Source organism: Carex rostrata, chromosome 2, assembly GCF_964058835.1.
Source record: "Carex rostrata chromosome 2, lpCarRost1.2, whole genome shotgun sequence".
Classification (NCBI taxonomy): domain Eukaryota; kingdom Viridiplantae; phylum Streptophyta; class Magnoliopsida; order Poales; family Cyperaceae; genus Carex; species Carex rostrata.
Genome location: NC_135919.1, coordinates 16,664,299 through 16,686,178, shown reverse-complemented (window position 1 = coordinate 16,686,178; position 21,880 = coordinate 16,664,299). Strand labels below are relative to the sequence as shown.

The 21,880-nt window shown below is 33.6% G+C and overlaps 1 protein-coding gene and 1 pseudogene across 1 annotated transcript; both read right to left on the bottom strand.

Moving 5' to 3' along the window:
- Positions 1 to 631: 631 nt before the first annotated feature.
- LOC144545967 (4-coumarate--CoA ligase-like 7) lies at positions 632 to 8,584 on the bottom strand. The gene is made up of 7 exons (XM_078294521.1): positions 7,825 to 8,584; positions 7,434 to 7,748; positions 3,190 to 3,376; positions 2,678 to 2,823; positions 2,401 to 2,468; positions 1,258 to 1,360; positions 632 to 776 (listed from the first exon to the last, which is right to left on the bottom strand). The coding sequence occupies exons 1-7, from the start codon at positions 8,530 to 8,532 to the stop codon at positions 651 to 653; spliced, it is 1,653 nt and encodes a 550-aa protein (XP_078150647.1). The 5' UTR covers positions 8,533 to 8,584; the 3' UTR covers positions 632 to 650.
- A 5,735-nt stretch (positions 8,585 to 14,319) lies between these two features.
- On the bottom strand, positions 14,320 to 16,611 carry LOC144548202 (heat shock 70 kDa protein 4-like; annotated as a pseudogene).
- Positions 16,612 to 21,880: the final 5,269 nt, after the last annotated feature.

Below are 21,880 nucleotides of genomic sequence, written 5' to 3'. Positions count from 1 at the left end.
TATTATATTTCCTATTAATAAAAATTTCGGTCGATTTTGATGCATGAATTTTATACTATAATTCAACTTTGTTCTTTTGTGTTTTATGGGCAAGAGAATACTTTCTTACATTCTGGCATTCTGCTTGCACCATTGTATCATAATATTATTTTTGTTGTTGTTTATTTAGCTCATAAAAGTTATGAGTATATACATGATAATAATGGAAGTATATCTACTAGTTTTGATGTAATTAATTGATTTGAAACATGACTGTAATTTATAAACATATATATAAAAAAAACGCTCACAATGTTCTGCAAATATAATCAATCAGATTTGTGCATGCCTAATATTTTCTTGTTCATGGTTTATTTAGCGCAACAAATCATGAACATATATATCATAGTATTTGAAGCATGACTGATTTGATAATTATACGACTTATAATTAACAAATGCACCCAATATGCTCCAGATATAATTCGCCAAATTTTTATTATATACAGTGTAAATAATAACAATTAATTTCTTAGCAAACAAGTTGAACATTAGCTCAACAAGAACCATTTACATAATTAATAATTGAAAAACACATCAGAGAACTAATAAAAAAAAAATCAATATGGCTCTTATTACGCATTCTTTTGTTATCATCTCACAGAACATGGCTTACAATCTAGAAAGTGAACTCCCCAATATATGATTTGATAGTTCCCTTCTTAAGATCTTCCCAGAAGGTGATTTTGGTATTTTGTTGACAAAAAGTACCTTACGAATCTTTTTATATGGAGCAACCTGCATATAACAAGCATATAACAAGCACTACATGTCATTCATAATGTGTTACCAGGGTTCTAAATAGCACTGCTATAGTATTTTAGGACCATAAAAGCTATGGCGCTGCACGCTATAGCAGCGCAATATGGCAATACATCATTTTTTCGTTTATTTTGTTATAACGCGATAAATGCTATTTAAACCTTTGCGTGTTACATATCTATAATAGGAAAACAGGAATGGATCGAATATTCATCTGCGCTAATGAACATATATACCGCAAATACTAAATCTTTACAATTTAGTTAAAAGTATACAAATCTAATATATAGTGTAACAATTAGCAAGCATAGTATTTATACTATTTGAAACATCTTCTTAGATTCCATATATCATTTACCTTTTCTATAAGGACTTGCTAAGAGGTGAACAATTCTACTATCATTATTAACAAAAGGAATCGATACAATTTGAGCATATCCAATGGTAAGATATATACCTTTTTCGCAACGTAGTCTATTACTTCAGTTTCACAGAGAGTGCTTCCATCCCGCCTCACCACTAGTGCTACAGGAATTTGGCCAACTTCATCATGAGGAATTCTGCAAAATTTACATTCACATTCGTCATTACTAAACCAAAATGTATAAGTTCACAGCTGTTCATATTTTCAATTGGGAAATAAGTTGATGTAAGAAACAATTATAAAATCATTGTTCAAAATAACTTGTTGTCCACACTGGTTTATCCGGTTTACATCCTAGTTGTGAAATAACATCATTAATTCCAAAAAGCTGCTATAGCCTTGCTATGGTTTTTTCATGCTCATCAACAACATGGCAATATGAAAATGCTATAGATATGAAAAAGGTAGAAGTATTTCTTTTTACTAATAGTAACATATTAGGATTGATATAACAGGTGGCATTTATTGGTGAAAATATCAGGTGAAAAATTGAGTCCATAATAATGATTTGTCTTTGACCATCCATAATTCAATTAATTCATAACATCTCCATTTCCCTTTATTTCCCCTTTATGTATACCTCTCTCTATTCACCCTCTTTATTTTATGTGATTTATTATCTATTAGGACTGTAGTACTAATGGTTTAAATATAATTAAAAATTAAATGAAAACACTATAGAGCATAGCTTCTTCTATAGACATCATATCCCTGTAGTTTCAACTGAGACCTCACCGTTACAGACCACTAAACGTTATTGAAACAATGAAAAAATAATATGAGATTATAACATAGAGATTTCTACATCAAATTTTCTTTAGTTTAATAAGTTAGAGCATGCATGCAGAAATAGAAGTTTTTACAATTTGATCACCCGGAAAGAGTGCTTGCGCATGAAATTGATTTTATTCCATGGATTTGGTATATGTTTTTTTTTTTTTGGACTTTTACAAATAACAACATGATTTGCTTCAAGTAAAAGTTGCAAAATAAATTAAGTATGCATATTTGAACACAACAAACTTCTTTAAACTCCCATGAGTTCAAGATCATGCATCACAAACAACATATACAGATAATTCTGTAAGAGTTTTTCTTGACGATGTATATTCTCTGGCAACACATGCAAGAAGTAATTAAAAATAACTAGTAAATAAGGTGGTATCGAATACATACGGCATCACAGCTGCATCCGCAACTTCAGGATGAGAATGAAGCACATGCTCCAACTCTGCAGGTGGGACCTGCCAAATTAAATGCAAAAATTATAATTCTGACAAGATGCTGGTATGGAGACCAAATTGTTCACCATTTTGTAATACCTCTTATGAAAGATTGTTAGAGTGAGGGAAGGTAAATCTTATTCTCTATGTCAATTATATCTTGAGAATTACAAATTACACCCTAATTCCAAGTATATACTTGGTTTAATGATTATGCTGCAAGTACATACCTGATATGCTTTGTACTTAATCAACTCCTTAAGCCGATCAACAACATAAAGAAATCCATCCTGGTCAATGTAACAGAGGTCACCAGTCTTCAACCAACCGTCAGAATCAAATGCAGCTGCATTTGCTTCATCATCTCCAATGTAACCTAAAATATGACAATTTGTCCAGACATGAACAAGTTGTAGGTCCATAATAGTGAAAGTCACCATAACAATAGTTCCTGTCTGATTTGGTGGAAACTCGTAAGATAAACTGTTTACCAGGACTTCAATGTCTCTATAAAAGGCATGCCAGATAAAAAAAAAAAAACATGGCACTCCATGTTAATAATATTATATTTGATCAAATTTATATTACAGGCCAATCATTCCTCATTGGGGTCATATTAGAATAATAAAGTGAACCTTGGATCAGTTCTCACAATGCATTGGCACTGCTTCTTAATCCACTCTAGTGATAACAAAAAAATTCTGAAGGGTATGACAAGTAATGAAAAATAAGAGTACTGTACCAGTCATGCAAGCAGGGCTCTTGATCCAAAGTTCTCCAGGTTGGCCAACTGACAAAGCAGTGCCAGTGTTAGGATCGACGATTTTGACCTGAACATTCTCAACAAGGCGACCGACTGACTTCAGACGGCTACATTCTTCTCGGCCTATCATCCTAGATATCCCTCCTCCTTCAGTTGATCCATACCCCTAAAATAAGTGTGTATATATGAATGATTGTCTTGATGGTACAAATATTTTTTTGTTACTTCAATTCTAAGAAAAGGAATTGGAAACTTTTTGGTTCTTTCTGCTCAGTTTTTTATCATCAATAACTTAGGGGCCAATAAAGCAAACTTTAAGCAAAAACAGTGGACAAGCATTAAGATGAGATTTTTATGCCTTTTTCTAATTAATTGATTACTATATATAACAAGAGTTTAGACCGAATCCATATCCTCCCCGGTAACGTAAAAAAGAACGGTCCAGATTTACTCCCAGCCGGTGCATATTCGTGCAAAGTTTAAAGAACGGCCTGGATCCACTAATTCTAAAAGATTCCCTTTTACTAGAGAGGATCCAAATTCGTTCAGACCTCAATGAGCGAATACGGATACAGATACGGATACGGATACAGATACGGATACGGATACGGATACGGATACGGATACGGATACGGATAATAACTGCATATCAAAAATCAAAATCAAATTCGTCTTAAATAAATACGACGCAAATAATCTACGAATATAGATTTGAATATTGATACAAAATAATTATCAGATAATTGAGTCATGAGGGGGGTTCAAATGCCTCCATTTTTTGTGCCTTCATCATGCCTCCATTTTTTAAAACTTTAATAACTCAAAATTTAAAACTTAAAAGTCAAAATAAAACCGTTAGATGTGATATATGTTATTTTCTCTATCTGCTCATAAAAAATTATTATATTTCAATTTTGTTTTTATGTGAATCACTAAGTTGAAAAATCAACGTCTAGAAATTATGCACATTAGAACGTTTTTTACAAGCTCTAGATGACAACCAAAATAAAATTAAAATGTCATAATTTTTTACACGTGCATAGATAAAATAATGTAGATCATATCCAACGGTTTTATTTTGACTTTTAAGTCTTAAATTTTGAATTATTAAAGTTTTTAATAATTGAGGCATGGTGGAGACACAAAAAATGGAGACATTTGAACCCTCCTCTTGAGTCATATAAATAATTTATTCAGTGTCCCACACATATATATAATATAATAGTAGTATTATAATCAAAACAGAATTTTTTAATAATATAAAAAAAGAAAAAAATAATGAAAAAAACTAAAATAAAAGATGAAGAGGTATTTTATTGTGAATGGCATGTAGGCATGTACTCTCGTGGTTAATTATGAATAGTGAACAACTCATTTCCCTACTGGTGCTCCTTTGTCCAGGTGAAGAGTTAGGGCCTGTTCGGATGTAATTCCGAAAATACTGTTCACATGGAAAAATAAAAATTCACTCAGATTGAATTTTTTTTTTTTCCCACGTGAACAGTAAATTTCAGTTCAAACTTTTTCTATTTCCGTTCCTATTCCCATTCCCACTGTGCAGCCGAACAGGCCTTAATGTGAAGTGAATTAAATATTAATACATTGCGGACAAGCAACTATTCTTTGCCCTGGTTCAGAAATCAATGGTCTCACGTGAGATTTTCTATATAACTTAAGGCCTTTAAAAATCAATAGTTCCGTTTAGGGATAGGAATCCGAATAGTGTTCTCTGTGTTCAATAATTATTGGGATCTGTATGCGGATACTATATCTCAACCGGATTCGGATTGGATAATTCAGATCCGTTTTTACTTCTGATATTGAATATTAAACGAATATAATTCGGAACAGTAAAACAAAGCAGACTCAAATTTATAATTCATAAAAATAGTTAAACTTTTCTAATTATACCACATCATTTATAATTCATAAAAATGACAGCCGCGATGAAAACAATAATAATAAAATAGTAAGAATAATACTTATAGTAATTATTATTATTATTATTATTATTATTATTATTATTATATCAGTTTGAACATAAAATATGTACATGCTTTCCTTACTGAGACGTCACAACAAGAATGAGACACTTTTCGCGAGGATAAAAAAGTGACATTTTGCGACGGACTACTCTTATTGTTCAGCTTTTTCTTTTTGCGACGGACGATCGTTGTAAAAGCGTTTTTTCCCTCGCAAAAAGTGTTTACTTTGTTGTAGTGCGCGTCTTCAGAGGCAAGTCAAACGAGAGATTTTGCTATAATATTATGGTAGCATTATTGCATAGCCAGGGTATTAGATATAGAAGAGAAGTTACATAAAACATAGGAAAATATATATTGAAGAAGATTGCCTATATTGAAGGAAGCGGAAATCAAAGATGAAGGTAACTTAATTATGAACCGGCCTTTGATTATTGGCTAAATCACTGTCATCTGTGTATATACACAGAGTTAGATTTTGAAGTTATATGGAGTACAAATGTAAATGTTGATCAATTATATAAAAAAATTTAAGCCACAAATGTAGATCAATTTGACAATATTCGTAATAATTTTTTAAAAAATAAATAAAAATCAATCAACTCTCATATATTGAGTGTGCATCCACCCTTGTCAGTATAAAAACTTACATATTTGAAATTCAAATAAAAGAATCTCTTGTAGATATTAAATAATATTGTGGTTTGACCTTCTACTTTATTCAAAAAATACATACAACTTGTTTTGAATGAATGAGAAACACGAGTAAAAAAATGAAAGACAAATAAAAACAAAATAACTTTTTCTGACATAATCAAAATGACTTTGTCTTGTAATTAATGGCATTTAGTTTATGAAAAGTTTCTTAACCTCACACCTATATAATTATTCCTATCACCTCGCTTTCTCAAGAAACCTACTCTTGTTTTTTTAATGTCACCAAATTACAGCCCTTCATATTTTTTTTAATGACTAAACTAACGAATTCAAAATTATCTGAGAGAAAGAGAGAAGAAAGGAGAGGTAGCACAGTTGATTAGAAAAAAAGTCCTAAAGCTAATATATTCAAAAGTTAAGAGTTCGATTTCCCCTTACAACTTTGTAATTTTTACGAGAATTTTCAAAAAAAAAAAAAAAACAGAAAGAGAGAGGAGAGCAGGGGAGAGGAGGAAATCGAAGTAAAATATGGAGCATTTTGACAAAGTTTTGAAAAAAGAGTATTTTGTTTGATTTTTCCTGAAGAAAGTTGGTTTGTAAAATTCCCATTTCATTTCACTAATTAATCATTATTAATAGTCGGCCTCATATACAACTATACAAGTGAGTTATGTAAGTGGTGGGTGAGGGGTGCGGATCCTCTAAAGTAGCCCAATTTTTTAGTTCATCTGGACCGTTCAATTTGAATCCGGATCAATTCGATCCTAAAGTGAAGCGCACGGAATCCTTTTAATCTGACGGCCCGATTCAACTATGACAATTAGGATCTAAACTAAAAATATGAATCATTAGGAGATCCGAACTCATGGGGGAGATAGGTGGGAGAACAAACTTAACTGGGACACCTTGTATTTTTCTAAGGAAGCAGATCACCTGCCCCCCGAGGTGCAGGATTTTCCTGCCCCCTCAGTCACTGCGGAATGGGGTCGGGTTTAGAGTGGATGGGGTCGGATTTAGGGTTTAGAGTTTAGGGGGTCCACTAACAGTGACTCTGGAGGCAGGAAATTCCTGCCCCAGGGGGGCAGGAGATTCGATCCCTTTTTCTAAGAAAAGAATGATCTAGTTTTAGAGTCATTGAACAGATTTCTGACATAAGCCGAAATAAACCCATATATTAATTTGACCGCCTTTAAGAGGCTAATAAGGCAGCATTTGTTGTTTTGGTTGAGCATGCAGAAATTAACCAAAATAACATGCAAATCAGACAATTCAGAATATATATATTTGTTTAGTTTATTAGAGGCAACTAATAATTCAAAAACTTCACGGACCAAACCAAATTAAACAAGAAGACAAAATTGCTGATTTTCAAAGTTTTTTTTTTTCTTTTATTTTATGAAAAAATGGTAGGGTAGCATTTTTTATGAACTGCTACTCACGTAGTATTATATCTTATTTAAAATCCGAAAGGGAAAGGACCAAAAAAAAAAAAAAGGAAAGGAAAAAACTAGAGATTCTATGGTAAAACTAATGAATGTTGACATTAAAGTGAAAATCAATGTAGATGTGCCAAAAGGATGATACCTGTGATAGCTGCACATGAGGAAACCTCTCCTGGAACCGCCGTGCAGATTCGACATGCACCGGTGCACCGCCGCATATCACTGTCTCCAGTGCTAGAAGGTCCTCAGGTGCCAAATCACCTGACTTTGCCATTGCCACCACAACCGGTGGCGCCGCTGTCATTTCTGTCACCTTGTACCTATTTGCCGCCCGTATCATGTTGGCCAGAGTGACCCTTTCTCCGGTCAATACGACGGTCGTGTCTCCTAGTGCTAATCCTTTGAGAAAAAAGAAAAACCCCATGGAGTGGAATGTCGGTGCAGTTGTTAATGTCACCTGTGAGAGCGAATCTAGTTTAAATCTTGATGGTACATTGGTACTCATCTCATATGTTGATCATAAATTCTTTCACCTGAGGACCCGCTGGTTTTAACGCACGATAACCAGCAGTCATGGCAATGAAGGAGCGATGCGACAGTGCGGCTGCCTTGACCCGACCAGTGGTTCCCGACGAGTACTGGATCACTGCTAGATCTGACTGCAATACTTCAATTTGTTTAATGTTTTCAAAATTAGTTGGAGGTGTTTGAAACATATTTTTGAAGCGAGGTGTGTCGAGGAGGATGGCATTGAGACCAGAAGGGAGCTTTTGCAATGTTGATGATGTGGCAAACACGAGGGACGGTTTGGAGAGTTGAACGAGGCGTGAGATTTCTGAAGGTGTCAATGCAGGATTAACGGGAGAAACAACTGCTCCGATCGAAAGAAGAGACATGTAAAGAACTAAGAAATCCATCCGAGTCGGGGAGAGAACAAGGACGACATCTCCTTTGGAGATGCTGAAATGTGTAAGAAGATTGGCAGTGAGCGAACCGAATTGCGAGAGAAAATGAGGATAGGAGACGGTTTCGCCGGTGGAGGCATCAATTAAAGCGGGGTGCAAGGGGAGAGGGGAGGGAAGGAGGGAGAAGGCGTAGGAGGGGAAAGAGAGGGGAAGCGAAGGGGAAGGAAGAGGAACGGGTGAACGAATGCTGTAGAAGGTTTTGATCTCGGCGCAGAAGCCACTTCTCGAGTCGATGGAGGGAGAGAGGGAGTGAGAGCTCATTGTGCTTGCTGCCATTGGAGAGTTGAAAAAAAAAAAATGAGGAAGGAATTAGCAGGGTAAATGTGGAGATGCTTCAAAATAACTATGGTTAATTTGTTGGGCTCATATCAGGTCAGGCTCATAGATATGATATTGATATTAATTAATGTCATGATACAGATAGATAGCAGAGCACACATGTTTGGTATATACAGATAAATAATTTATCAGGTATATAGCAGAGCACACATGTCATGATACAGATAGATAACTTATCGGTAGCGGTGAAAACGGATCGGATATTATCCGATTGTATCCGAATCCGTATCCGAAAATTTGATACGAATATCTGATATCCGAATATATATATATGGATAAGATATATATATATATCACCTCTCCATACAAATTTATATCTATATTAATTTTATTTTAAAAATTATTGTATAGAATAATTGATAAGAAGTAATCTTTATCCGTACTCTTACCGTTATGATAATGATTTTTTTTTACCCTTTATTGTGCACAATAAACTAACGAAAGAAAAAAAAAAAAATCTTACTCTTACTCAGTAATTATTTCGAATACAATACGCATCATACAAACAGATAAAATAATATTGTTGACAGCTCATTTGAGATGAAAGGGGCCATTGATCAGGGAAGGATTGAATCAGATCTTCGAAGAGCAGACAATAGTTGTTAGGATAAGCAGAAAATGATTAAGTAATTGGCTCGTGATCGGTACAGGAATAATTTACCAATTTGTTTAGTTTATTAAGCAATCAAGTTGTTAATTAAATAATTGCAATATTAATTGGCAAGGTCCGGAGTAGTTGTCGCCTTGTGGGTGGAAACAAATCTGCTGTGATTCTTGAGAATCACAGGATCCTGCTTTTCCAGATCTACCCATTCATTTGTTTTGAGATTTGTGCATATAAAATAACAGATTTTGAGATTTGTGCATTTAGAAAAATAGACGGGTGGATTTGGAAAAGCAGGGCCCTGTGATTCTTTTGAGAATCAAAGCAGATTTATTTCCGTTGTGGGTCCGGATCCCATAAAGTAACTCAATTTTTGCGTTTTGGATCGAGAACGTCCGATTTGAATCCGTCGCTCGAGATTGCTTCGCGGTTCGAATTCATTTATCGAGATGTGTGCGCTCCACTTTGGATAGATTATCACGAATTTGAATCAAACGGTTCCGATTTAAAATCCAAAAATTAAGTTATCTGAACTCAGTTGTAGACTTGTAGAGACCAAAATAATATTATTAATTGCAGTGAGTCCCATTATTTTAATAAGTGTCTACTGAACCTGAGCTAAAAATTTTGTCTCTAGCAAATAAATATATACGCGATGAAAACCGAAGATAGAGTAGAAGAATTGTTTAACATAATTTTTATATTAAAATGTGTATGGAGTCAAATTTTAAATTTTTTAATATTTTTTAAATAAGTACAAAATCACTGTTTTAGATTGTTTAGAATTATCCGAAAATAATAATTTTCAGGCACATTTTAATAAGGATAATATGTTGAGCAGTTCGTATTGACTGTTCGGATCTTAAAATCGTAAACATTGACTCGTTATTACTTAAGCTGAAATTATAACATTATGACATTAACGAGACTCTTGTAAAATAATATTTGTTCCTTTTTTAAATAAAAAAAATAAAGTAAAAATAAAAAATAAAAATAAATAAACCAAAAAAATCGACGTTTATGCACTCACAAATTTACAACCACGGAAGTAACAAAGAAGTTTTGTAGACGGGCATCTGCTCTGTCCATTTTAATTGAGCTGATTATTTTTTATATTATTTATATATAAAGCTAAAATGGGTAATTTATAAATTTGAAGTGAGTTTTAATAGATTAGTAAATAAATTGAATAAATCTGTGAGTTTTTGAAATTTAGAAGGGTAAATATGATATTATTAATTTTAGAGGGGAGAATATGTAATTTCAAAGTTTATGAGAAAAATAGATGAAATTCCCCCTTATACGATATCAAGCTAAAATAAAGTCAAGCGGTAAAAAAATATTTGGACAAAATTAATTTTTATTAGAAATACTAAGACTTATATTGATAAATAGTAATTTTAATTACGCAATAATTCATGTAGAGAACTACATTAGACATGGATTATATTAAAAATTATATTGTATCCTAAGTACATCATACACATATCTCTTTAATATTATGTACATATTATAATTTAAAGTAATATTTTTGTTCTATTTCTGATAGTATGTACATGTTGCAATTTAAATTAGCATATTTTACTTATTTTCTAGTAATTTGGGCCAGACTATATAAATTATTACTCTATATGAATAAAATATATATATATAAAGAGAGAGAGAGAGTGGCTAATATGCATTCGGTTGCATATGGACCGAAGTGCTTACGGTCCAAATTTAATTTTTCAAAATCCAAACGGTCGATCTGAACCGTTCATCTTGTTCTCCATATTAATATGTGCTTGGAGACCAAATTTTATATTTTTCTGAATTTTTTTACTATTTATTAAGTATTTTACAAAATTGTTGATCCAACGGTAGCTTAACAAAACAGTAAAATCAGCAGCTACCGTTGGATCAACAATTTTGTAAAATACTTAATAAATAGTAAAAAAATTCATAAAAATATAAAATTTGGTCTCCAAGCACATATTAATATGAAAAACAAGATGAACGGTTCAGATTGACCGTTTGGATTTTGAAAAATCAAATTTGGACCGTAAGCACTTCGGTCCATATGCAACCGAATGCATATTAGCCACTCTTTATATATATATATCTTTTTGTAATTCGTATTGTGCCAATTCACGCTCCACAAAGTAATGAAAATATCATTGAACTAATCATAATTATATTCCTGGTTTTATGATGATGAACTTAAAAATTAAAATATGAATAATTTTTTTTATTGCGATGCACTACCTTTGTCGAATTTTTAAAAGTAAAATATGAATATTTAAAATAATCTACTTAAAACGTGAAATATCATTGAACTACCTTTCTCGAATTTTTAAAAGCTAAAATATGATTTTTTTTAATTTTATTTTATTGCGAAGCACTAATATTTTTTGTGACTATTTGGAAAATCCCAGCCGTTCAAATACGTTATGCATGAATCTCAAAGCTCAAATAATACTGCCCCTGCGCCGCGCCCGAGATTTTTTATTTTTACCCCCAAAAAAATTATTTTATTAAATATAACCATGGTTCGACGGAATTTTTAAGAATACCCAGACTGCGGATTTTTTCCGTGCCCCGAAATTTTTATTCTGGACCGCGGAAAAAATCCTCGCCCCGAAATTTTTTTTTTTCGAATTTTTATTCTGGGGCATGGATTTTTTTTTTAAGAGTTTGGAGAAAGAAAATATTCATGGTTTGATTTTTTTTTAATATCTGTATAATATATGTATATGTATATGTATATGTATATATAATATAATTACATATAATTATATATAATTAAGATTTTTCTATAATTATATAATATAATATAACTATATACATGCAAACTAAAAAATTCCACAATTAATAATTACACTACAAAAACCTAAATTATACTAAACAAAATACCGATCGTTGTATGCCTACCGTCGTACGAAAACTTAAATTGCATTTTTGAGGCACTAAATGACGTTTTTTTGAAATTCTGATGTTTCTGATGCGACGATGTCTGGTGTACCAATTGGGCAAATCGCATTCGTCTCGTCCCCCCTTTCTGAAAAGTCATCATACGCGCGAATCCGACTCTCGTAGCCAAAGTTATGGCTGTTTAAAGTTTTTCCGAAAAACGAAACTTTGAAAATTCATAACTAACTGTAGAAAAATCCAAAAATGTTGAAATTTGTATTAATTCTGTGTATTTTTCAATTCTCTGCATGCTGGTGTAATCACTTTTGCAAACCCTGTATCAGTCCAGACTTGCTGATTTACCAGCAGATGTCAAATTTAATATACATATACACATATATATACATATATACATATACATATATATACATATATACATATATACATATACATATATTATATGAGTGAGTCTATGGTACTATGCATATTACGATTTGGCACCGTGCTACGGCTCTATATTCGAGTTTTCAAATCCTAATAGTCGATCCGAACCGTTCATCTTGTTCTCCATATTAATATGTGTTTGGAGACCAAATTTTACATTTTTTGAAATTTTTTTACTATTATTTGAAATTTATTGAAAATCACTGTTTTAGGATGGTCCAGAATTTTCAGATCAAGTGATTTTCTAAATATCTAAAAAATAGTAATTTTTTTTTTTAAAATGTAAAATTTGGTCTCCAAATACATATTAATATGGAGAACAAGATGAACGGTTCGGATCGACCGTTAGGATTTGAAAACTCGAATATAGAGCCGTAGCACGGTGCCCAATCGTAATATGCATAGTACCATAGACTCACTCTATATTATATTATATATACAGAGTACGGCTAACGCGCTTCCTCTAGTATATGGGCCGAAATGCTTCCGGTGGAAATTTGAAATTTCAAAATCCAAAAAGTCGATCTGAACCGTTCATCTTCTTCTCCATATTAATATATGCTTGGAGACCAAATTTTACATTTTTCTGAAATTTTTTACTATTTATTAAGCCATTTTGAAAATCGCTGATCCAACGGTAGCTTCTGATTTTTACTGTTTGGTAAGCCACCGTTGGATCAGCAATTTTCAAAGTGGCTTAATAAATAGTAAAAAATTTCAGAAAAATGTAAAATTTGGTCTCCAAGCAGATATTAATATGGAGAAGAAGATGAACGGTTCAGATCGACTTTTTGGATTTTGAAATTTCAAATTTCCACCGGAAGCATTTCGGCCCATATGCTAGAGGAAGCGCGTTAGCCGTACTCTATATATACATATACATATATTAAAAAAAACCAAAACATGGATATTTTCTTTCTCCAAACTCTTTAAAAAAAAAAAAAAATCCGTGCCTCGGAATAAAAATTCTAAAAAAAAAAAAAATTCGGAGCGCGGGTTTTTTCCGCGGCCCGGAATAAAAATTCTGGGGCGAGGAAAAAATCCGCGATCTGGGTATTTTTAAAAATTCGGATGGAACCTGGTTATTTTTAATAAAATAAATTTTTTGGGGGGTATTTTTAAAAATCTCGGCCCCTGTCAAACGGAGAGAAAAGATCTTGCAATATTGTAGATATAAAATACTCAAATATTCTACTTTTAATATATCTAATCCAATTATCCCAATATAACACCATAAATTGTGATGTCAAAAGAAATATTCGTATAATATCTTTCTGTTTTCTTATCTTCTGCAAATACCTACATCAAATTTCTAAGACAGAAAGAATATATTGCATTTAAAATTTCAGAGAAAATCAGATTACCTGTTTTACTTTTATCTGATTGCTCTCTGTTTCTATTTTCTCTATTACTACTTCCGTGAATTTAATTTATTAATATTTATAGTAGTCTTATCGCCTTCTAAATTAAAGAAAGAGTAAAAGAACATTTAGATTCAGAAAAAGAAAAGTGGAATTAGCAAACTAAACTATCATTCACCAGATTTACTCTCTAGTTCTATAAATTAAGAAGCAAGCACTTGATAAACAAATATTGTGCAAAGGAAATAGCTTACTAATGTTCAGGTGCTAGAATGATTCCAAAACAAGAAAACCACAATCCTTCTCTAGTCTAAAACCCAACCAAAAGAAAAAGGGCCAAAAAAAAAAAGAAATCACACACAGATGATAGTTTTCCCACTAATTAATATCACCATATCCTAGTCATCATCAGAATCATAGTCCTCATCACCACCACATAAATAGTATTCTCCTTGTCTCAGATGCATCCTTTGAGCTCATTTTCGAGTGGGTGCAACTCATCTCTTCAAGCTCTTTCTTCTTGATGTCATACTCGGATGCATCCTTTAAGCTCATTTTCGAGAGGGTGGAACTCATCTCTTCAAGCCCTTTCTTCTTGGTGTCATACTCAGATGCATCCTTCGGCACATCATGCTTGAGCCATTCTATCATCTTGTCGACAAATTCAGCAATGTATTTGGCGTATCCACCTGATGCCTTTGAATTAATCAACCTTATCGTCCTTCACCAACTTCCTCAAGGTGTATGCATAGTCTTCCAGCGAATTCTTGGCTAAAACTGTAAGAAGTGTTATACAGGCCAAATAATATGGACTGAATTAATATATTAAGTTTTATTGGGCCAGGCCCAAATTCTTGATCTGATCTGATCTCAGATCAGATCACGTTTTCTGAAGAGATGCATCCAGATGGTGCAACTGAATGGATGCATAAGTATTATAAATATACATGCAGCAGTTCTGTTTTTGGTTGTTCCAGAAATTCTGTTCCACAGATATCAGAAATCGTAAGAGAGAAAGAAAGAGAAAAAGACGGGGCTTTCAGATTGATACATATCGACTGATTGTTGATTTTGGCTTTGTTCGTGTGGATACTGATGGAGGCGTGATTGCTAGGCTGTTGCGTGGATCTGACACGAAGGAAAGGAGAAGAAGGCTACTGCTAGACTTGAAGATTCCGCTGCGCATCTAGTGGTAAACTTTGTTTTAATCCTAAAATTAGTTTTATACTTGGTTTCTGATTTTCGGATAGTGAACAAATCTTGAACTGTTTCGAATTGTTGCACTATAACCTACCCGAAATCCCAACAAAAACCTTCTTTTTAAATTGCTCATCCTCCAACCTATACTTTGCTGCTTCCTGCACCATCCTATGTCTCCTTCTGGCTGAGCCTGCCCCCTCTGTTGATCAAGGTGATTTCTTTTTTTGAACCACTGACTGGCTCCTTAGCAGATGTTGGAAATTATAATCGGATTGTGGTATTGGAAGAGAAGAGAGGAGTTTATATAACTTGAATTATTTTTATTTAATGGAGCAAAATTTACAAGGCTGATATATATTTCTTAACTCTTATGCCTCACTATCTCTCTGATTCTATCTGGTTCTCTACTTATTGACACAACTTCACTGACCTCACTCATCTATTTATACTCTTATTATGTCGGTTCAAAGAAACTTCTAAATTATTCCTATTATTTCTATCTTGTTACCGACTTACAATTTGGACTATTCTAGAAAATACATGAGACAAATATATGTAGAGGCTTCTAGTATAAACATAGCAACGGTTAAGAGGATTCTAGATCAATCCAGAATAATTTGGGCTTTGGGCTTTTTACGAATATTAAATGGATTTTGACCTTCGGTGAAACATGCAATATGCCGTCGTTGTCAATTTTAAAAGACACATTAATCATGGTTTCACCGCTTGGCGCAGGATGGATCCCAGATAGTTTAAACTGGCCAAGTAAACTCTGATGCGGACTTCAGATTGGAAATCTGCACTTGTGGAGTACTCGAACGACTTCGACTTCTGTGTTGGTATTGGCAGTGTTCCTTGGAATGATGACCGATGTAATATCACCTTTAACATTAATGCCAAGCGAAAGTGGGGTAACATCAATGAGCACCAAATTTCTGATCTCCTTAGTACCTTGCCCGCTTAAATTTCCAGCATGTACGGCAGCACCATATGCGACAGCTTCATCTGGGTGGATATTTTTACATAGCTCCTTACCATTAAAATAATCCTTCAAGAGATGCTGGACTTTTGGAATCCGGGTAGAACCACCACATCAATGTTGTCCTTGTCTATGTCAGCATTCTCATGACACCTTGTTACAGTCTCAATACATTTCTCGAAAAGGTCCGCGTTGAGCTCTTCAAACTGTGCACGAGTTATTGTCCGATAGAAATCAGTTCCCTCATAGAGACAATCGATGCTGACAGTAGTTTCACTGGTGGTGGAGAGGATTCTCTTTGCCTGCTCGCATGCGGTCTTCAGGCGCCTCAAAGCCCTCGAATTGCTGCAAATCTCCTTCCTATGCTTCCTTCTAAACTCTTCAACAAAATAATTTAACATGCGATTGTCAAAGTCCTCCCCACCGAGGTGGGTGTCACCAGCAGTGGCCTTCACCTCAATTACACCGTTGCTAATACTAAGCAACGAGACATCAAAAGTGCCACCACCAAGGTCAAATATAAGCACATTCTTCTTCATAGGAGAGTTAACTTCATTTGTATCAAAGCCGTAAGCCACAGCGCACAGACTGCATGACGCCAAAACTACTCTGTTAAAAGAAGATGCATATATGGTAATTTTCTTTTTTTTTTGCAAACAGAGTAGTTTTGGCGTCATGCAGCGCACAGACTACAGAATCAAAGCAACACTGCATATGGTTCGTGGGCTGCATGAAGCCAAAACTGTTCTGTTAAAATATTTACCAGTCTTTTCATTCCGAGTGCGAATTTAATTTCCATAATCGTGAGAGAAAAATGGGAAATAGTTGGATATCAATATCACATGGAAAAAAATAAACAATTTTTTTCATATTCAAAACCTTATTAAGTTAATATTCACTCGCTCTGCACTAATTAAATAATTTGAGAAAAGCACGAAACCAACATATATAAATCTTGAACACTAATATTAGGCATCTGCAATATAACAGGAGCATATTCAATCAAGTTTGGGAAATGAATTATACTTGTATGCATTGAAGTCGTTTTCAAGAGGTCATCTCTGGATGTAGAAGAGATTAAATTTATTGGTCGAACCTTATAATTTAGGTTTAATTTTGTTTTTGTGAAGTGTGGAATGTTAAAAATTGATATATTATGATTGATTCTTTGAGAAGCTTTTGTTCAGGGACAGTAGATGAACTCAGATTTGGAATTTTATATAGAAGTCGATGAACTCAGGTTTCATTTTGGTGATTTTTAAATTAAACCATCTTTAATATAACTATACAAAATCTCTGGATTATGTGTAAAATTATTGGTAACTTTAATGGTAACTGTTACTCTCTCAATTCCAACGCATTTAATGAGAAATAATATTCTTGCATTATATGTTACTAAAATTACTGAAAATCTTTAATTAAAAATAATTAAATCTACGCATTGATACTGGACGCTGGATAAAGGTTGCCAGTTGCTACTTGCGTATGGTACTTAAGGCCCGGACCAATTTCATATAGCACTCCGCAGAAGTCCGATTGATTCTCCACTATTCAGCCCAGTTCGTTGAAACGGGCCTGTTCTGAACAGGGCTCAGTTATGAACCGAACTCTGTTATAAACAATACAGAACGGGCCGATCATGAACAAGAACTCTTTTATTCGGGCTGATCATGAACAGGGCCTTGTTCATTTTAATTCTGAACCGGACTTGGTATGAACAGGGGGCCCGCTCATTAGCAGCCCGGTCACTATTGAAACAGTTAAATTAAGGCTCATCCACATATACTGGCAGCAGCTGCCAAGATTTAAAAAAAAGAAAAAGACATATACCATTTATCCGCCACATACAAGGCTACAAGGATAAAGGCTCATCCACATATACCATTTACCCGCCACATACAAGCCTACAAGGATAAAGGCTCATCCACATATACTATTTGCATTGAAAATGCTACAAAATTTGTCAATTACGCATAATTTTTTTGTAAACTATTATTTTAGTTTCCAGATTTTTCATAATTTTCTTTTTAGGAATATGGATTGTGATATTTTTTTTCCAGAATACTTGTCCAAAAACAAGTCCATAATAAATATATTAAAATCTCATTTTTTTTAGAGAGAAAAATGGAGATTCAAATTTTATAAAATTTGATCTTCATATTCTTCTAAAATATTTTTCTTTTCTCGTGTGTCCCTTTCTTTCCCGTATTAAACTAATGTAATTTTGGAAATAATTATATTTTTGCAAAAGATGATTTTTCTTCTTCTGTTGCTAATGATAGGTACTGTTGTTTTGGTCAATTATATTTCATGACAAATCATACTTGCTGTAGTTTCTTTCTAAGATATGCAGATACAGAATAAATATTAATTTTATTGATGCGTTTACCAAAACGAAAGGTACTGTCGTCTTTTAGTTTTTAATAACATTTGCTTTTGACTTAGGAAGCTGATATGAGTACCCGCGCTACAGTATTCGCATCTAAATTGTCATAACTGTTTGTGAGAACCAAACTACCATAACTGCACTTCAAATCTGTAACTTTTTTTTTAATATTAATAGTCAAATTTTGAAGTATGTAGTCCAAAGAACACAAGTATTTATATCTATATAGTAAACAATATAAATGATACATTAATTATTTTTAAATAATCGTACCCGCACTTTTTTTTGAAATTTGTGATGCCGTACCCGCACATAAACTACCATAATTACTTGTGGGGACCGCAACTGTTCCAGATCTGTAACTTTATTTTAAAATATTAATAGTAAAATCTTGAAGTATATAGTTCAAAGAACACAAGTATTTATATCTATATAGTAAACAATATAAATGATAAATTAATTATTTTTAAATAATCGTACCCGCATCTTTTTTTGAAATTTTTGACGTCGTACCTGCACCTAAACTGCCATAATTGCTTGTGGGGACTGCAATCGTTCCAGATCTATAACTTCTTTTTTTTAATATTAATAGTCAAATCTTGAAGTATATAGTTCAAAGAACACAAATATTTATATCTATATAGTAAACAATGTTGTAATTTTTACATAATTGTTGGTGGGGACCTAAACTGCCATAATGTTGTAATTAGATCTCTCCTCTTTTTACACATGACACTGAAAGTATTAATATCTAAGTATTGAAAGTATTTATATCTATGCACTGAAGTATTTATTTTTATGAGGTCAACTATTTTTGTTAGAGAAATATTGACGCGGAATTAGTACCGAGGCTTTGAAAGGGTGCTGCTGGAATTTTAGAATAATAATTAGTTGAGACTATATAATATCTTTTAAGAATAATAATTAGTCGACACAATATAATTAGTGGGGACCATAATACATTATTCCTCTAAATGAGAGTACTGTAGCGCGGGTACTGTAGCGCGAGTATTGTGCAGGCACTGTAGCGCGGGCACAAAAATGATTATTCTATAATTATTGGGCTATTGTTTTGGGCTGATAACTTTATCATTGAATTCTACATTTTTATTTGAAAGCTTTCTTAAAATAGAGAATTGAAGTTTAAATAAAACAGATTCATGAGCTGGATTAAAATGTAAAATAACTAGTTAAACAAACATTTGTCTTTGTTTTCTGTTGTTTCAATTTTTCTTTCTTTCCTCTGACATGTGTTTGTTTCATAAAAATTATAATTTTGGTTTAACAATCTTTATGAAATTGAGGCTTTTTTGCATTTGATTTACCAATTTTATTGGAAATAATATGGTAAAATTCCGAAAATTAGGTTTTGAGCATTTCATGAGATTAATTTGGTAAAAACTGGTAATATTGGTTAATATAGTTTATCATTAGAAGATTTTTGTTTGTTAATATCTTGTATCTTCTCTTCATTATTTTTAATTTAGTTCAATGCAGTCATGCAAGCTCGTAAGAATGTTATTTTAATTACAATTGCCAATTGTTACTAAATTATTTGGATATGCAACATATCTTCGTTTGAGAGAAATGATGTATTTACAATTCTAGTTTTTATTAAATAAAAAATAATAATTAATAAAATAATATATTTTTCTTGCCTACCTCTGATGAAAATCCTGGCTACTCTACTATGTATCATGTTGAACGGTTTGGATCGACAATTTGAACTTTGAAAACGAAGATATAAAATATGAGATATGAAAGACACGAGAAATTGAAACCTTCCTCATTTAGTTGTCCCACAACCCAGGAATTTTTCATTTTCTTCCCCCTTTATATATCTTTACAAATATTATGTGTCTTGCAAAGGTGCAAAGTTGCTAGGGGCACAAGTATTTGCTCCAACTGCATATATATATTCCCTATCCATGTAAGCCCCTGATGCTTAAAAGTTCCAAATTACCAGGATTTATAAAAAATGGATTTTGAAGCCGTTTCTCGGAAAAAAGAACTTTTATGTGGAAATGTGCATATAGAGTATGACAGATCAAAATTAACTGGCGCCATATTGTACCACGTACCAAAAATTATATCATGCTGGAATATTATTGCAAGGTTATATATATTAATGCTATTCAAACTAAGCAAAAGAAATGATATGTACCGGTCCTAGTACTGTTAAGGTACTACCTCTGGTCAAAGAGGGTTGGGGAAGTGCAATTTTTAATATCGTAGTTCCAATGGAGAATAGTGGCTTGACAGGCCCAAAACTCGGGCCCAGAGAGGTAAATTCCAATTTCGGGCCTATCAGAAGCTTGAAATTCGGGCCCAACGAAATGTGTTTAAATTTCGGGCCTGTTAAGAGGGGCTTCACCACAGAACCAGAGTTGCAGGCCAAGGGCGCTGTTGAAGACGAGTTCGATAGCCCGCCTCCAGGTTTTCTTAGTCCTTCATGGGCTTTGCAGGAGGGTCTCACAGAGGTCGAATTAGTGAACCCCAAAACGGGTTTAGCAACACCCTCAGAGGTCAGGAGAAGCCCAAGGTTGAAAGAGAAAAGTGATGGATCGTACGTGACAGTAATGGACAAAGCACGGGTTGTGCAAGGATACGAAGCAGAAAAAACACGCACGCGCAAGACTAGAGTGAAGCCTCAAAGGCCAAGGCCAGAGTACCTGGACTCCATGGCTCCGCTTTCCAGGTCCCAAGCCGAAGTGGCTATTATGGCTGTAGGAGTAGAGGTTACAGAAGAACTTCAAGCAAGAATTGAGGCCGTGCTAGACAATAGCAATGGCATGCAGGTCCTCAGGGACTCAGATCCTTAACGGGTCGGGTTCAGTCTTACTTAAGTAGTAATTTTAAGTTTCAATGATTAGTCGCTATATGCTTTTGGTTAGGTGCACGGGTCAATCCCGGCTTATATGTTCTCTTTTAGTTCTTCTGAAGTTAGGTAGAAGGAAGTTTCATGGTAGGATGAGAATTAGTAACAGAGGAGATGTATGGTTTTATACCAGTGTTGTACCATCTCTGAAATCCAAATATATATGTGCTTTCTACTATATATTGTGTTGTCTCATATGTCTCAAATGAATTATCAAGCAAAAATCAAATTCATTACGTGGAATGTACGTGGATTGAATGAAAGGCCAAAAAGACTAGCAGTGAGATAGACAATATTGATGGAGAAACCAAATGTAATTTGTTTACAAGAAACCAAAATGGCACATATGGATGACACGTGTATTAGAGAAACCTGTGGAAACCGGTTAGATCAAATAAGAATTCTAAATGCACAAGGAACCAGAGGGGGTATAATTCTTGCATGGTCAGGTCATTTATTTGAAGAAATTCAACATATCATTTGCACATTTTTGGTGTCAGTTTGCTCAAGAACAGGTCAGACGATCACAAATTCTGGATAACCG